Consider the following 12,030-nt stretch of genomic DNA (forward strand, 5'->3'; position numbering starts at 1 on the left):
TTCTTTATTTTTTCATTATATATTTAACAACAGGGTTTTACAGTACTGTATTTTCTAGTTTCTAGGACCTTACATTAAAACGTGAAGTCATGTGATTCTAATATGAGTGGTATAATCGCAATGTATTGCACGAAATTTCTTCGACAGGAAATAAACTACGTATACTAAATATCATAAAAAATAATTATTGTTGCGATTCTATCATGTTTTTAGGGAAGACGTAAACTGTATGTGTATGGGCGCTTTAAAGATTAGATTATTTTACATAATGAGGTTACATAACAGATACACTAACTTTCTAGAAAGTTAACTTGACAAAATGAAATATTATTCTTTACATACAGTTGATAGATCAATGAACCAAGGGATTAGCATTTAAACTCTCAATAGCATTGTTCTAGCTTTATTTGTAATCTTTGTGTCAAAGACGTTTCAAAACACTGATGACATAATATACTGATAAGACTAAATCGTCCCTCTGAACACAACAGTTATCTTGTGTTTTAGCTGATGGTAATAACGACAATAAGTATACATTTATTTTCCTTGCCTTTAATCATATGAGAGATTGTGTGTAAAACCCTTAAAGAGTGCATCTGATTTAAGACGAAATATTTACGTTTAGAGAAAACATAAGAGCTACTGACATTGCTAATTTTCTTTACTATGTTATATTACTTTTTTTTCTTATCTATATTCAAAGTATCATAAAACGTCCAAGTCATGGTTGACTCATTTCTCATACTCCTATTAAGGATTATGGTGAATCTTTTGTTGTGTAACCCGACGTCTCCAAAATATGACAGGGTGTGGCATACCTTTCCTTTCAAACTTTTCTTATTTGAATTTTGTTTTTGCTTCTGTTGTCTCAGGTTCTATCCTCATGACTTCTCACTTTATTCACTCTCTAGGAAGCGATCTCTCATCAAAGTCAAACCATATTCACTTCTACTCCGATTACTTTACTTGGCCGCTTCAACTCATTCTAATAATCGTTCTCGTTCTTGCAACGAACACAATCTAGCCCTGCATTAGCATGAACATAGTGGATATAACCAAATCCTTCACCCTATCCAGGAAACTCCACACAATCAACATAAAATCTTTCTTGATAGCTGGGGGGGGGAGCTGCTCTATTTGTTGTATGGGCGTTTTAATATCTTTTTTTTTTTTTTTTTTTGTGACTGGCTATTTCATACCTGCAGGGGTTTTATCCTACCAGCTATGGAGTACTGTTTGCATACTTGGGATGGCTCTTCCGCCATCTTTCTGTTAGCCAAGGTGTGATGAAAAGCCCTTCGTTTCATCAATATTTTTTGGCAACATCTCTCTTCAGCCATCATCATCTGCCGTGGTGTTGCCATCTCCTTGTTCTATCAGTACTATTTCGATCTCTGCCCCTGTGAAGTGTCTGATTGCTGCTTCCTAAAGTTTCTGTGTGGAGACAGGACACGGGCAGATTGATCGTTATATTCCCTTCTTTTCCTAACTAGCAAAGATGTGAAATTCCTTTCTTTCGTCTTTCATTGTTTTTAGAAATTTTCTACCCCCTTAGAATTAGTTCTAAAATATCTGAAGACGTTCTAATTAGCTTCTTATTTCTCTTTCCCATATTCTATTTTCTTTTCGTCCGAGCCATATTGACCGTTGTATAAAAAAAGCTATTAAACATCAGTTATCTTCTGTTTCCCACATTATATGATTTTCTATAATTATGAAATCTAATTTACATTTTCGTTGAATTTTTAATGGGATACTATACGATATTAAGCTTTTAAGGAAAATTGGTACCAATTATGAAATTTAAGGGCACCAACTGAATCTCTTTGAAATACATTTAATTTTTCTCAATGAAGTTATAGTAGAATAAGTTTAAGATATGATCAGAGTAGCATGATGTGGAGTATTACTTTATTTTACAGTAATGAATAAATGATAAGTGGAGAGCTATGAACATGAGGGAAAAACATGAAGTTATAACTTATGAAACACTTTTAGAGTTCAACTAACCCTATAAAAACCTCATGTATTCCCTCCGAAAGGTAAGAAGTATCGGAATTTTCAAAGTTATAGTCATAATATATCAGATACAACATGATTTCAGCGTCGTTGGATCTACCAAAACTGTAAACAGAGGACATACAACAGCAGGTCGCCCCCACCGCCTACCATCCCTGAGGGGGCCACAGTATGTGGTTTTCAGCGACTCACCACACAAATAGTGCAGTATTACTAGTGACAATCTCGGCTGACAGGAGAGGATATAAGGGAATTTCATGGGATTTGCTGGTTTGTACATAACCCACTTATACTTCAATCAAACCCATACCATCCCTGGATTTCATATATCTCCCAGTTCTTACTTTATTATAGGATAGGTTAACCGTCTTTGTTTTATTTTGCCAGCTGGGTCATGTGGGCTAAATGTTACTTTACCGTCTTCTCTTTTTCCTATGTTTTTCATTTTCCCTTGAGACATCCCATGTGAAGTAAGCTAGGATCGGGAGAGGCCGAGTTAATATTCTCTGGACTAACCGTATTTAACCGACATTTGACTAGACCAAGAAGGCTCCCTCGGTGAACTTTGTCAATTATTAGTACTCTTTTTGCTCATTATAATTTACGTACAAATTTCATCATAAAAAAAGGCAAATCTAGTCATAAAGTTGATATTAAGGAAACAAATTCATGGCAAGTGTCTGGCTCATCCGTGCAGTGTAATGAGCAAAATATAATCAGCGTACAAAAAATATCTTATATATATATGAACATGTCGGCTAGACGTGGTTTGCCACGACCTTTCGCCGGGACGTCAGACTTATCAACGTGAACTGCTCATGATCCTCTCTGGGACAAGGGGCACCTGTCTCCTCCAGGAGAGTGGACGCAGAGTCCTAAGAGGTCTTTGATACCTCTGCTGAGGCGCCTTGGAGGAAACGATGAGAGAGATTTCTGCTTTTCCGGCAAATTTTGGGAAAAACCAGCAGGTCCTGGCACCCGACTTTACCTTTCCTTCATGAGAAAGAAAAGCAATGATAACAGTGGGAGCTTGGGGGTCCTATTAGGGAGGCCTGTGTGTCCAGATGGGCGGGAATGGTTTAGATAGAGGGAATGTGGCCAAAGTACGTTGGTATATTAAATCGACGATATATCTTTTCCTTGTAACAGTTCAAGTTGGAACTTACTTGTGGTATAAGTATGTGTAAACGTGAGGTCATTAAGACAGATGGCGCTTTGCAGGTAGTATGTTGTTGAGAAGCCACGGAGTTGTAACTGGAAGGCGGGAGGATTGGGTAGTTTGACCGTTTTGTTCTTTGGACTGTTATACCATGGCGTCACACCCTAGCATCATCAGCCGATCTAGTCCTTTTGCACGTGTTGCACTGTGGTATTATTAGTGTCAGAAGAAGAGTCACTTATAGGACCTGTTGTTACTGTCTGGTAAAGTGAGGGACAAGTGAACTGTATATGACAAAATTTCACTACAGCAGCTATGACACAAAATGTATACGGTTCACTGATACTTGCTATCACTTCACTGACTCCGTCACACACATAGATACCTAACAAGAGCGATCAAACGGTTTTTTCTTAGTGAAAACAAGGCCTCAGCCTGACACGGAATCCACGTCGTACGTCTGCCATCTGGAGGCTGTGTACGCTGTTAGTAGTAAACATGCAAGGAAGTTCTCCTAATTGAATCACTTACACTACTGGTATTCTAAATTTCCTTTTGATTACGTTTTACACAATGATTCATGAAGAATGTGTGAATAGAGACACTATCAGTCATAATTTCGCTGCACTGTCCATCTTATTTGTTAAACTCTCATTTTTTGTGTGAATAGAACCAGTGAACATTGCAACAGGTTACCTTCAAACTTTCTTAATGTATTAAAATTCGGTTAGACACATCTTTGATCATTTCAGGTATATACCAACGAACAAGAAATAGTATTCATATTATTCATACTATTCGCCATTTCCCGCGTTAGCGAGGTAGCGTTAAGAACAGAGGACTGGGCCTTTGAGGGAATATCCTCACCTGGCCCCCTTCTCTGTTCCTTCTTTTGGAAGATTAAAAAAAAAAAGAGAGAGAGAGAGGGGAGGATTTCCAGCCCCCCGCTCCCTCCCCTTTTAGTCGCCTTCTACGACACGCAGAGAATACGCGGGAAGTATTCTTTCTTTTTTTTCAAAAGAAGGAACAGAGGGGGCCAGGTGAGGATATTCCAAAAAAGGCCCAGGCCTCTGTTCTTAACGCTACCTCGCTAACGCGGGAAATGGCAAATAGTTTAAAAGAAAGAAATATATATATATATATATATATATATATATATATATATATATATATATATATATATATATATATATATATATATATATATATATATATATATATATCTTTCTTCTGATGCCCAGGTGCATATGCACCAATAATCACCCACCTCTCTCCATCAACTTTCAATTTTACCCATATTAATCGAGAATTTACTTTCTTACATTCTATCACATACTCCCACAACTCCTGTTTCAGGAGTATTGCTACTCCTTCCCTTGCTCTTGTCCTCTCACTAACCCCTGACTTCACTCCCCAGACATTTCCAAACCACTCTTCCCCTTTACCCTTGAGCTTCGTTTCACTCAGAGCCAAAACATCCAGGTTCCTTTCCTCAAACATACTACCTATCTCTCCTTTTTTCACATCTTGGTTACATCCACACACATTTAGGCACCCCACTCTGAGCCTTCGAGGAGGATGAGCACTCCCCGCATGACTCCTTCTTCTGTTTCCCATTTTAGAAAGTTAATACAAGGAGGGGAGGATTTCCGGCCCCCCGCTCCCGTCCCCTCTAGTCGCTTTCTACGACACGCGAGGAATACGTGGGAAGTATTCTTTCACCCCTGTCCCCAGGGATAATATACATATATATATACACACACACACACACACACACACATACACACACATACGCACATACACACACACACACATACATATATATACATATGAAAAATGTAAGAAACAATTTAGAAAACAAACTTTTAGCTTGAAATGAATGAAAAAATGAACGTCACATAATGGTTCAACCTCTGGCTATGGAAAAGGAAATGTACAATTTATTCACACAAACGTCAATAGCAGTTCTCATCAATTTCACCACTGAATCAATAAGCTTCAATGTCTAAGCTACATTTTTCTCCAACTTCACTATCTTCTTGTCAAAACACCATGCATGAAAACTATCACTCCAGTAACACAACTATAAACATTTACTTCCCCTTTAAAAAGTTCTGGGGAAGTCTGTCTCGATACACTGCGGCGAGGCGACGCGACGCTGACACAATCACTGTCACAATATCACTTCTGCCTCCTTCCAAGCGTTGTTTCAGGGAATATGTTTGTTTGAAGGAATAGTGGTTCCAACAATGTTGTATGGTTGCGAGGCGTGGGCTATGGATAGAGTTGTGCGCAGGAGGATGGATGTGCTGGAAATGAGATGTTTGAGGACAATGTGTGGTGTGAGGTGGTTTGATCGAGTAAGTAACGTAAGGGTAAGAGAGATGTGTGGAAATAAAAAGAGCGTGGTTGAGAGAGCAGAAGAGGGTGTTTTGAAATGGTTTGGGCACATGGAGAGAATGAGTGAGGAAAGATTGACAAAGAGGATATATGTGTCGGAGGTGGAGGGAACGAGGAGAAGAGGGAGACCAAATTGGAGGTGGAAAGATGGAGTGAAAAGGATTTTGTGTGATCGGGGCCTGAACATGCAGGAGGGTGAAAGGAGAGCAAGGAATAGAGTGAATTGGAGCGATGTGGTATTCAGGGGTTGAAGTGCTGTCGGTGGATTGAATCAAGGCATGTGAAGCGTCCGGGGTAAACCATGGAAAGCTGTGTAGGTATGTATATTTGCGTGTGTGGACGTGTGTATGTACATGTGTATGGGGGGGGTTGGGCCATTTCTTTCGTCTGTTTCCTTGCGCTACCTCGCAACCGCGGGAGACAGCGACGAGGTATAAAAAAAAAAAAAAAAAAAAAAAAAAAAAAATATATATATATATATATATATATATATATATATATATATATATATATATATATATATATATATATATATATATATATTTATATATATTGTGTTCGTGTGTTCGTGTGTGCGTGTGAAAATTCACGATAGGAATGCATAAGGAAATAAAATATGTCAGGAAGCCTCGAAATGCAAATGCTACAGAAAATCAATAACATGCATCACAGATTTGGTCACTACGCATCCAATAGTTCATAGAAATCTAATAGAGAAGGTCCAGAAGAGGGTAACAAGGATGGAGCCTGAATTGAGCACAGTTGCAGCGAGGCGTTAGAAGCGATGAATTCATCCTCCACGGGAGAGGGAAAAATAGAAATATTAAGAAGAAACTGAGTAAGAAACTTGTTAGTTAATGTGTCAAGAAGCACTTCTTCAGTATCCGAATTCTGGGTGAATGGAATAAGGTAAGTAATGGGAATGTAAATGATCAGAGAATACAGGAAAGAAAACAGTTGAATGATATCAAGTGAAAGTTTGAGAAATGGAAACAAATGAGTTTAGTCCTCCCTCCTCGTACAGGACAAATAGGTAATCAATTACACACAGACCATAAACATTCAGGTTTTTAATATTTATTGTGATTATTACATCATATTAATTTCTCGGAATAACTAAGAGATATATGTTAATGATGAGATGAACACAGGTGTATTGAAAATGATTTAAGTTTCTGCCAGTAGTATTGATATGATCTCAGTGTCTGCCAGGTGTGTTTAAGTGATCTCAGTGTCCACAAGGTGTGTGTTGAAGTGATCTCAAGTGTCCGACAGGTGTGTTGGGATGATGGTAGTATTCGCCAGGTGTGTTACTGTAGCACCAAAAGTTCTCAGAAAAGATTTCGTTGTTGGTGTTTTCCGAGTATGTGTTTTGTGTTCGAGGTTTCCAGGTTCCGAGAGGTGTGTTCGTAAGACGTGCTCAGAACGAAATCAAAATTACTTTTGATACTCTTTAGAACTCCTAGGTGTTCATATATGGCTATAGGATGGCCATGTGTAGTCACAACAAATCAGGAACAGATGAATGTACCTGGGCACTCCAAGATGATGTGTATGTGTTCGAGATGTTCTTCTAACAAAACATGTATGTGCACTGAAAAAGGCAGATGTGATGAAAATGAGTCTAGTTATTGAGATTGTACTAGCGAGAAAAGAGGTAAGGTGTGATATGTCTCAAAGAGGAGGAAAGTTATAGGTGGCAATGATCATAAAAACTGACATGAGTGTTGAAATGCCCCGCAAGAACGGACAGATGACCTGAGATGACATCAGATGTATGATGTGATGACCTGAAGAGAGGTCTTTAGATGTGGTTTGACTCCACCTATCATGTCAGCCCCCGATGTATGACTGACTGTAGGCCAATGTGGACTCCTGAAGGTGGCCTGCCCGATGGGGCCTCTCGCTAAAGGCTCATAGTGGTGTCGTCAACGCTTTACCTAAACAGCTTTTTCATAAAATAATGATCTTGATATTCATATCTACCCTTCGTCTAATTTAACAACCTCAATTGATATCGGGGAGATTTTGAAATACAAATACAAATACCAATGAGTTTTAGGAAATCACATGAGCAAAATTCGCCTCTTTTAGTAATTTGTTGGGTTCGTAAGACTAAAGGTGAACAATAAGTGACATATTTCGCTGCCCCTAATTCCTTATACACACACCATTAAATTCTGTTTTCTGGGAGATCCACCAATAACCCACTGGATGAAACCAATAATTCTCTATGCAGTATCTCACAGTGGAGAGGAACACATCTCATAAAATCAAAGTAACTGTCAGATATAATAAATAAAGGATATTGCATGAAATAGCTATACTGTTTGTACATAGATTCAGTTCCTGTCGGAAAATGATCATAATCATGAAACACAAGAAGAAAGATGCTGGTTATATTGTGTCATATTCAGAGGTATGTACAGCAACATGAGGTCTGCCCTTGTGGGTATGAATATGTCAAATGTACATTAAAGCACAGGTGTGTGTGTGTGTGTGTGTGTGTGTGTGTGTGTGTGTGTGTGTGTGTGTGTGTGTGTGTGTGTGTGTGTCACTTCTGCTGCTGACAAATCATGTCACTTTGTGGTGGGTATCTCCATACCTGCCTCTCAAGCAGATGTCAAGCCACTTAATGCTTGTCTTTTCCAGTCACTTCATTTCTTTCATTCACTGAATCAGATGTCTCAGGGAGTCTTATTTCTTTTTCTTCTTTCACAAGATAATCTTCCCTTTTCACAGTACTTTCCAAATTCACTGCTGTCCATAGCAGTCTACAGTTTTTTGTTTCCTATAGGAAACTATGTCACTATCATTAGATTTCCGTTATCACTTTCCTCCAAAGCATGATCCACACTTTCAGTAAAAGTAAAAAATTTCTAATGTTTTTTTTTTTCAGTTTATAAAAATCTCATATTACATGAAAAAAAAATCCAGTCTCAACAATCTCATTTAATTTCACATCTGTACTTCGAGAGTTTTCGAAAAGTTCCATTATTATCATACCAATTCTCTCATGCTTAGAAACAGAAGGATGATAAAGTAAATCTTTTCAACACTTCGGATGTATAAATCTGTGCTTGATCAACATATCATTTAGTATTACACTCTTTGCTTTTACTAATGAGTCAATACGATCGTTGAATCTCATTAACACATGAGTGGCTTGTCCATCAATAGCCTAGATGGCTTTTGATATACCCCTGCAAGATGTCAGTGGTATTAATCACTTACATATCGTCTCCAATGTTACTGTACAAAAAAGATGGCCCTGGGTGCACCATGAAAGGCTTTTTATAATTATTTTTTTTTTTCAGAGCAATCATTCCTGAGTCTATACAACAGAAGTTCGGAGCGGTTCCATGCCAGAATCGGATCCCGCTGTGGAATTCACTTGCAGACGGCGATCCACCTCTCCTCAGAGCAGTCGAGGCAAGTGACCTTACAGCACCACTTGAAGCGGCAGTGACACTTCCTGGTGATCGTCTCCCTCCTCTGGTCGTACCCTCGGCCGCAGCACAGGGTGTCGCAGGAGTCCGGACCCGTGGAGTTCCTGTCGCAGTGTCGTCCTTGGGTCCCCGCCACGTCCAGGCCGCTGTCGCTGTCGCAGAAGGTCGGCGAGCGGTCCACGTACAGCAAGGGCGAGTCCGGGCTGATCTTCCTGCAGGGAGGAGGGAGAAGAATGTTAGCCCACCCTGAGGGTGTTACAGTCTTAGAATACAGAGGAAGGGGGAGGGTTAACGAACGCCTCTCCAAAGCGTTACAGAAGATATATGGATATACAAAAATAAAGTGGTTGGGGAGAATAACTGTAATATCATGACTGTAATAAGCTTATGTGTTTTGTAAGGGATTCGACATAATCTACGCCAGAGGAAGGTTTAGCGAGAGAACAGACGACCAGGGAAGACTGAATAATGAATTATAATCAAAGGAGCGGAAATGTATTACGTCATGGATGGGGGATGACAAGGTAGGGTGAAAAACCAGTGAATAAACAAAAGCTTTATTCTGCTGTATTTGTAATTAGATGGCTATTGTATTTATGCTATCATTGAAGACCTGCATGGGTCACGTGATAGGAACAAAAAACTAACGTGAAAGTGAAATCCTAAAGTAGATTTCGTTGTGAATATAATGAGTCGCATCTGAATATTGCAAACACCTTTGTGAATTTTTCATTAAGCACCAACATCGATGATTTGTTTTAGACACATTACAAGTGTAAATCCCTTAAGGAGGTGAGGGGAATAGAAGGGCTTTACATTACAAGCTAATTTTCAGTATATGGAGAACAAAATGTCCAAAAGAGACATAGTGAAGTTACGTGCAAGGTGGAGGGAGCTTAAGGAAGATGGTGCAGAGGACGCCTGAGAACTCTGTCTAATGGAAATAAAAAAGATGAAAGAGAGAGTAATGGAATGAACTGCTAGTATAGAGAATTCAGAACCGACCGAGACTGAAAGTAACTGACCGAAAAGACGAAGATCAAGGAGCGTGGCAAGACCTACAGTTAATGATTTAGCACGATGTGGAAAGCCTGGATACAGGGCTTGGCTCATGAAGGACGAAAACATGTAGAAAGTGTGGAGCATTAAGGAAATCAATTCCCAGATACGTGAAGAAAGTAATGAACAACTGTGAAATATGTAGATGGAAATAAAAAGTCAAGTCCTGCGATATACAGAAACTGAATAAAGAACCCACTTTTATGCATGGCGAACTAATGTGGGTAGGGATCATCTGTTCCCCGTAAACAAGATGTAGTAGTATATATATACGGGTCACCTTCTCCAGTTTATCTATCCTTAACGAGATTAAGAATACATGTTCATCTATGTGTATATCACTCACATATCTGTTCCGCATTCTTCACAACAATTCAAAAGGCTGAACAGATAGACCAAAGTGAGAACTGTAAACCAATTCGTAAAGTGAGACAGACGAGAAAGGTTTTAGTGTTTCGTAAGGTGGGGAGCGTTGAGAATGTCAGAGGTTCCAGATTATGACGAAGGAAGGATCAGAGAAGCTTTGCACCGAGGGGAAACCTAGGGAGGAGGAAGAGGGATTGGAAGGGATTAACTTCATGCAATATTCCTGAGAGCAAGGCTGGCGAGGAGTACATATGGTGGTTGTTGTCCTACGGTGACAAGGATTTGATACCAGAAGAGGCGTCAGCAGAAAGGAATAAAAAGACATGTTGTCAAAGATTTGATACAGGAAGAGACGTCAGCAGAAGGAGTAATAAGACGTGTTAAAGATCTGATTCAAGAGGAGGCGTCAGCTGAAGGAATTGATAAAACTTGTGGGTAATAAGAAACAATATACGCACGAAGGTCTTGGCCACCTACCTTCTGACGGGCCGGTACTTGCGGGCGGGGTTGGCCGAGTTGCCGAAGACTTCGACAGCGGACTTGGCCAGCAGGTACTTCTTCTTGAGCAGGTCGCCCACACGTCGGAAGTCCGGGGCAGATTTCCAACACGTCCTCATCTCGCAGGAGCCAGACATACCATGGCACTTACACCGGACCTCACGGTTCCTGCGCACGATCTGTGAGTGTGGGGGAGGGAAAGTTAGTGTGAGTGTAGTGGAGGGAAGGTTATTGTGGCTGAAAAAAACACCTTGCGAACCCGTCAGTCTACCTTTCCCTACGGTCATCATCACTCTCACCTTCCCCTCACTTTCTTAGGCCACTATCACCTCACTTTAGATACAAATCAACGAGAGAATCATGATAAAAGATCGTGTTTAACAAATTCAACAGAGTTCTTTACTCATGCATTTGACTTCTAGGATTCTGAAATAGTCATATTTGTTATACTCATAGGCTTGCAAAAAAAAAAAGTTAATTATAAAGTACTACATGAAAGCATATTAGGCTGAATCAAATCACAGGGAAACACACATTGCGGTATCAGAAACGGAGAAGCATTCAACTGGGACAGCTTTGCGAATAGGGTACCACAAGTCCGAGTTCAAGGACTCATACTTTTAATCAACCGCATCAGTTAGTGAACTTTATGAAGAAGGGACCCAGTGATGCATCAGTTCATGAAACTTGTGAAGAAGGAAACACTGTTCTGAAATTAATCTAAAGAAATACGAACTTCGATGAGGTGTAAGAAAAGTTTTTTGAAAATTGTAATTTCGTAAATATGCATAATTCACATCATTAGATGGGCATAATAGTGACAGGAAATAACGCTATGAAGTTCAAAGGGAAGAAGTGGCACTAGAACACTGGTATAAAAAGACTGACAGATATTGCTAATGGGGAGACTATCAATGCATTTACACACCAAGACAAATACTTTCTTGATATCTATGGTTAGCGAGGATGTCTGCTATTGTTAGCGAGGATGTCTGCTATTGTCAGCGAGGATGTCTGCTATTGTTAGCGAGGATGTCTGCTCATGTTTTTCAGAATGCTATGCAATGTATTCAGCTGATA

The 12,030-nt window shown here is 39.6% G+C and overlaps 1 protein-coding gene across 1 annotated transcript in view; it reads right to left on the reverse strand.

Annotated features, from left to right (window-relative positions):
* Positions 1-6,633: 6,633 nt before the first annotated feature.
* LOC139753739 (protein Wnt-4-like) overlaps positions 6,634-12,030 on the reverse strand; it is a 192,262-nt gene continuing 186,865 nt past the window's right edge. The window contains exons 8-9 of the mRNA XM_071670540.1: positions 10,930-11,129; positions 6,634-9,239 (exon numbers count right to left, since the gene is read on the reverse strand). Coding sequence (XP_071526641.1) covers positions 8,969-9,239; positions 10,930-11,129 — 471 coding nt within the window. The 3' untranslated portion in view covers positions 6,634-8,968. The remainder of the gene's footprint in view (positions 9,240-10,929; positions 11,130-12,030) is intronic.

Source organism: Panulirus ornatus, chromosome 2 (assembly GCF_036320965.1).
Source record: "Panulirus ornatus isolate Po-2019 chromosome 2, ASM3632096v1, whole genome shotgun sequence".
In the NCBI taxonomy this organism is placed as follows: domain Eukaryota; kingdom Metazoa; phylum Arthropoda; class Malacostraca; order Decapoda; family Palinuridae; genus Panulirus; species Panulirus ornatus.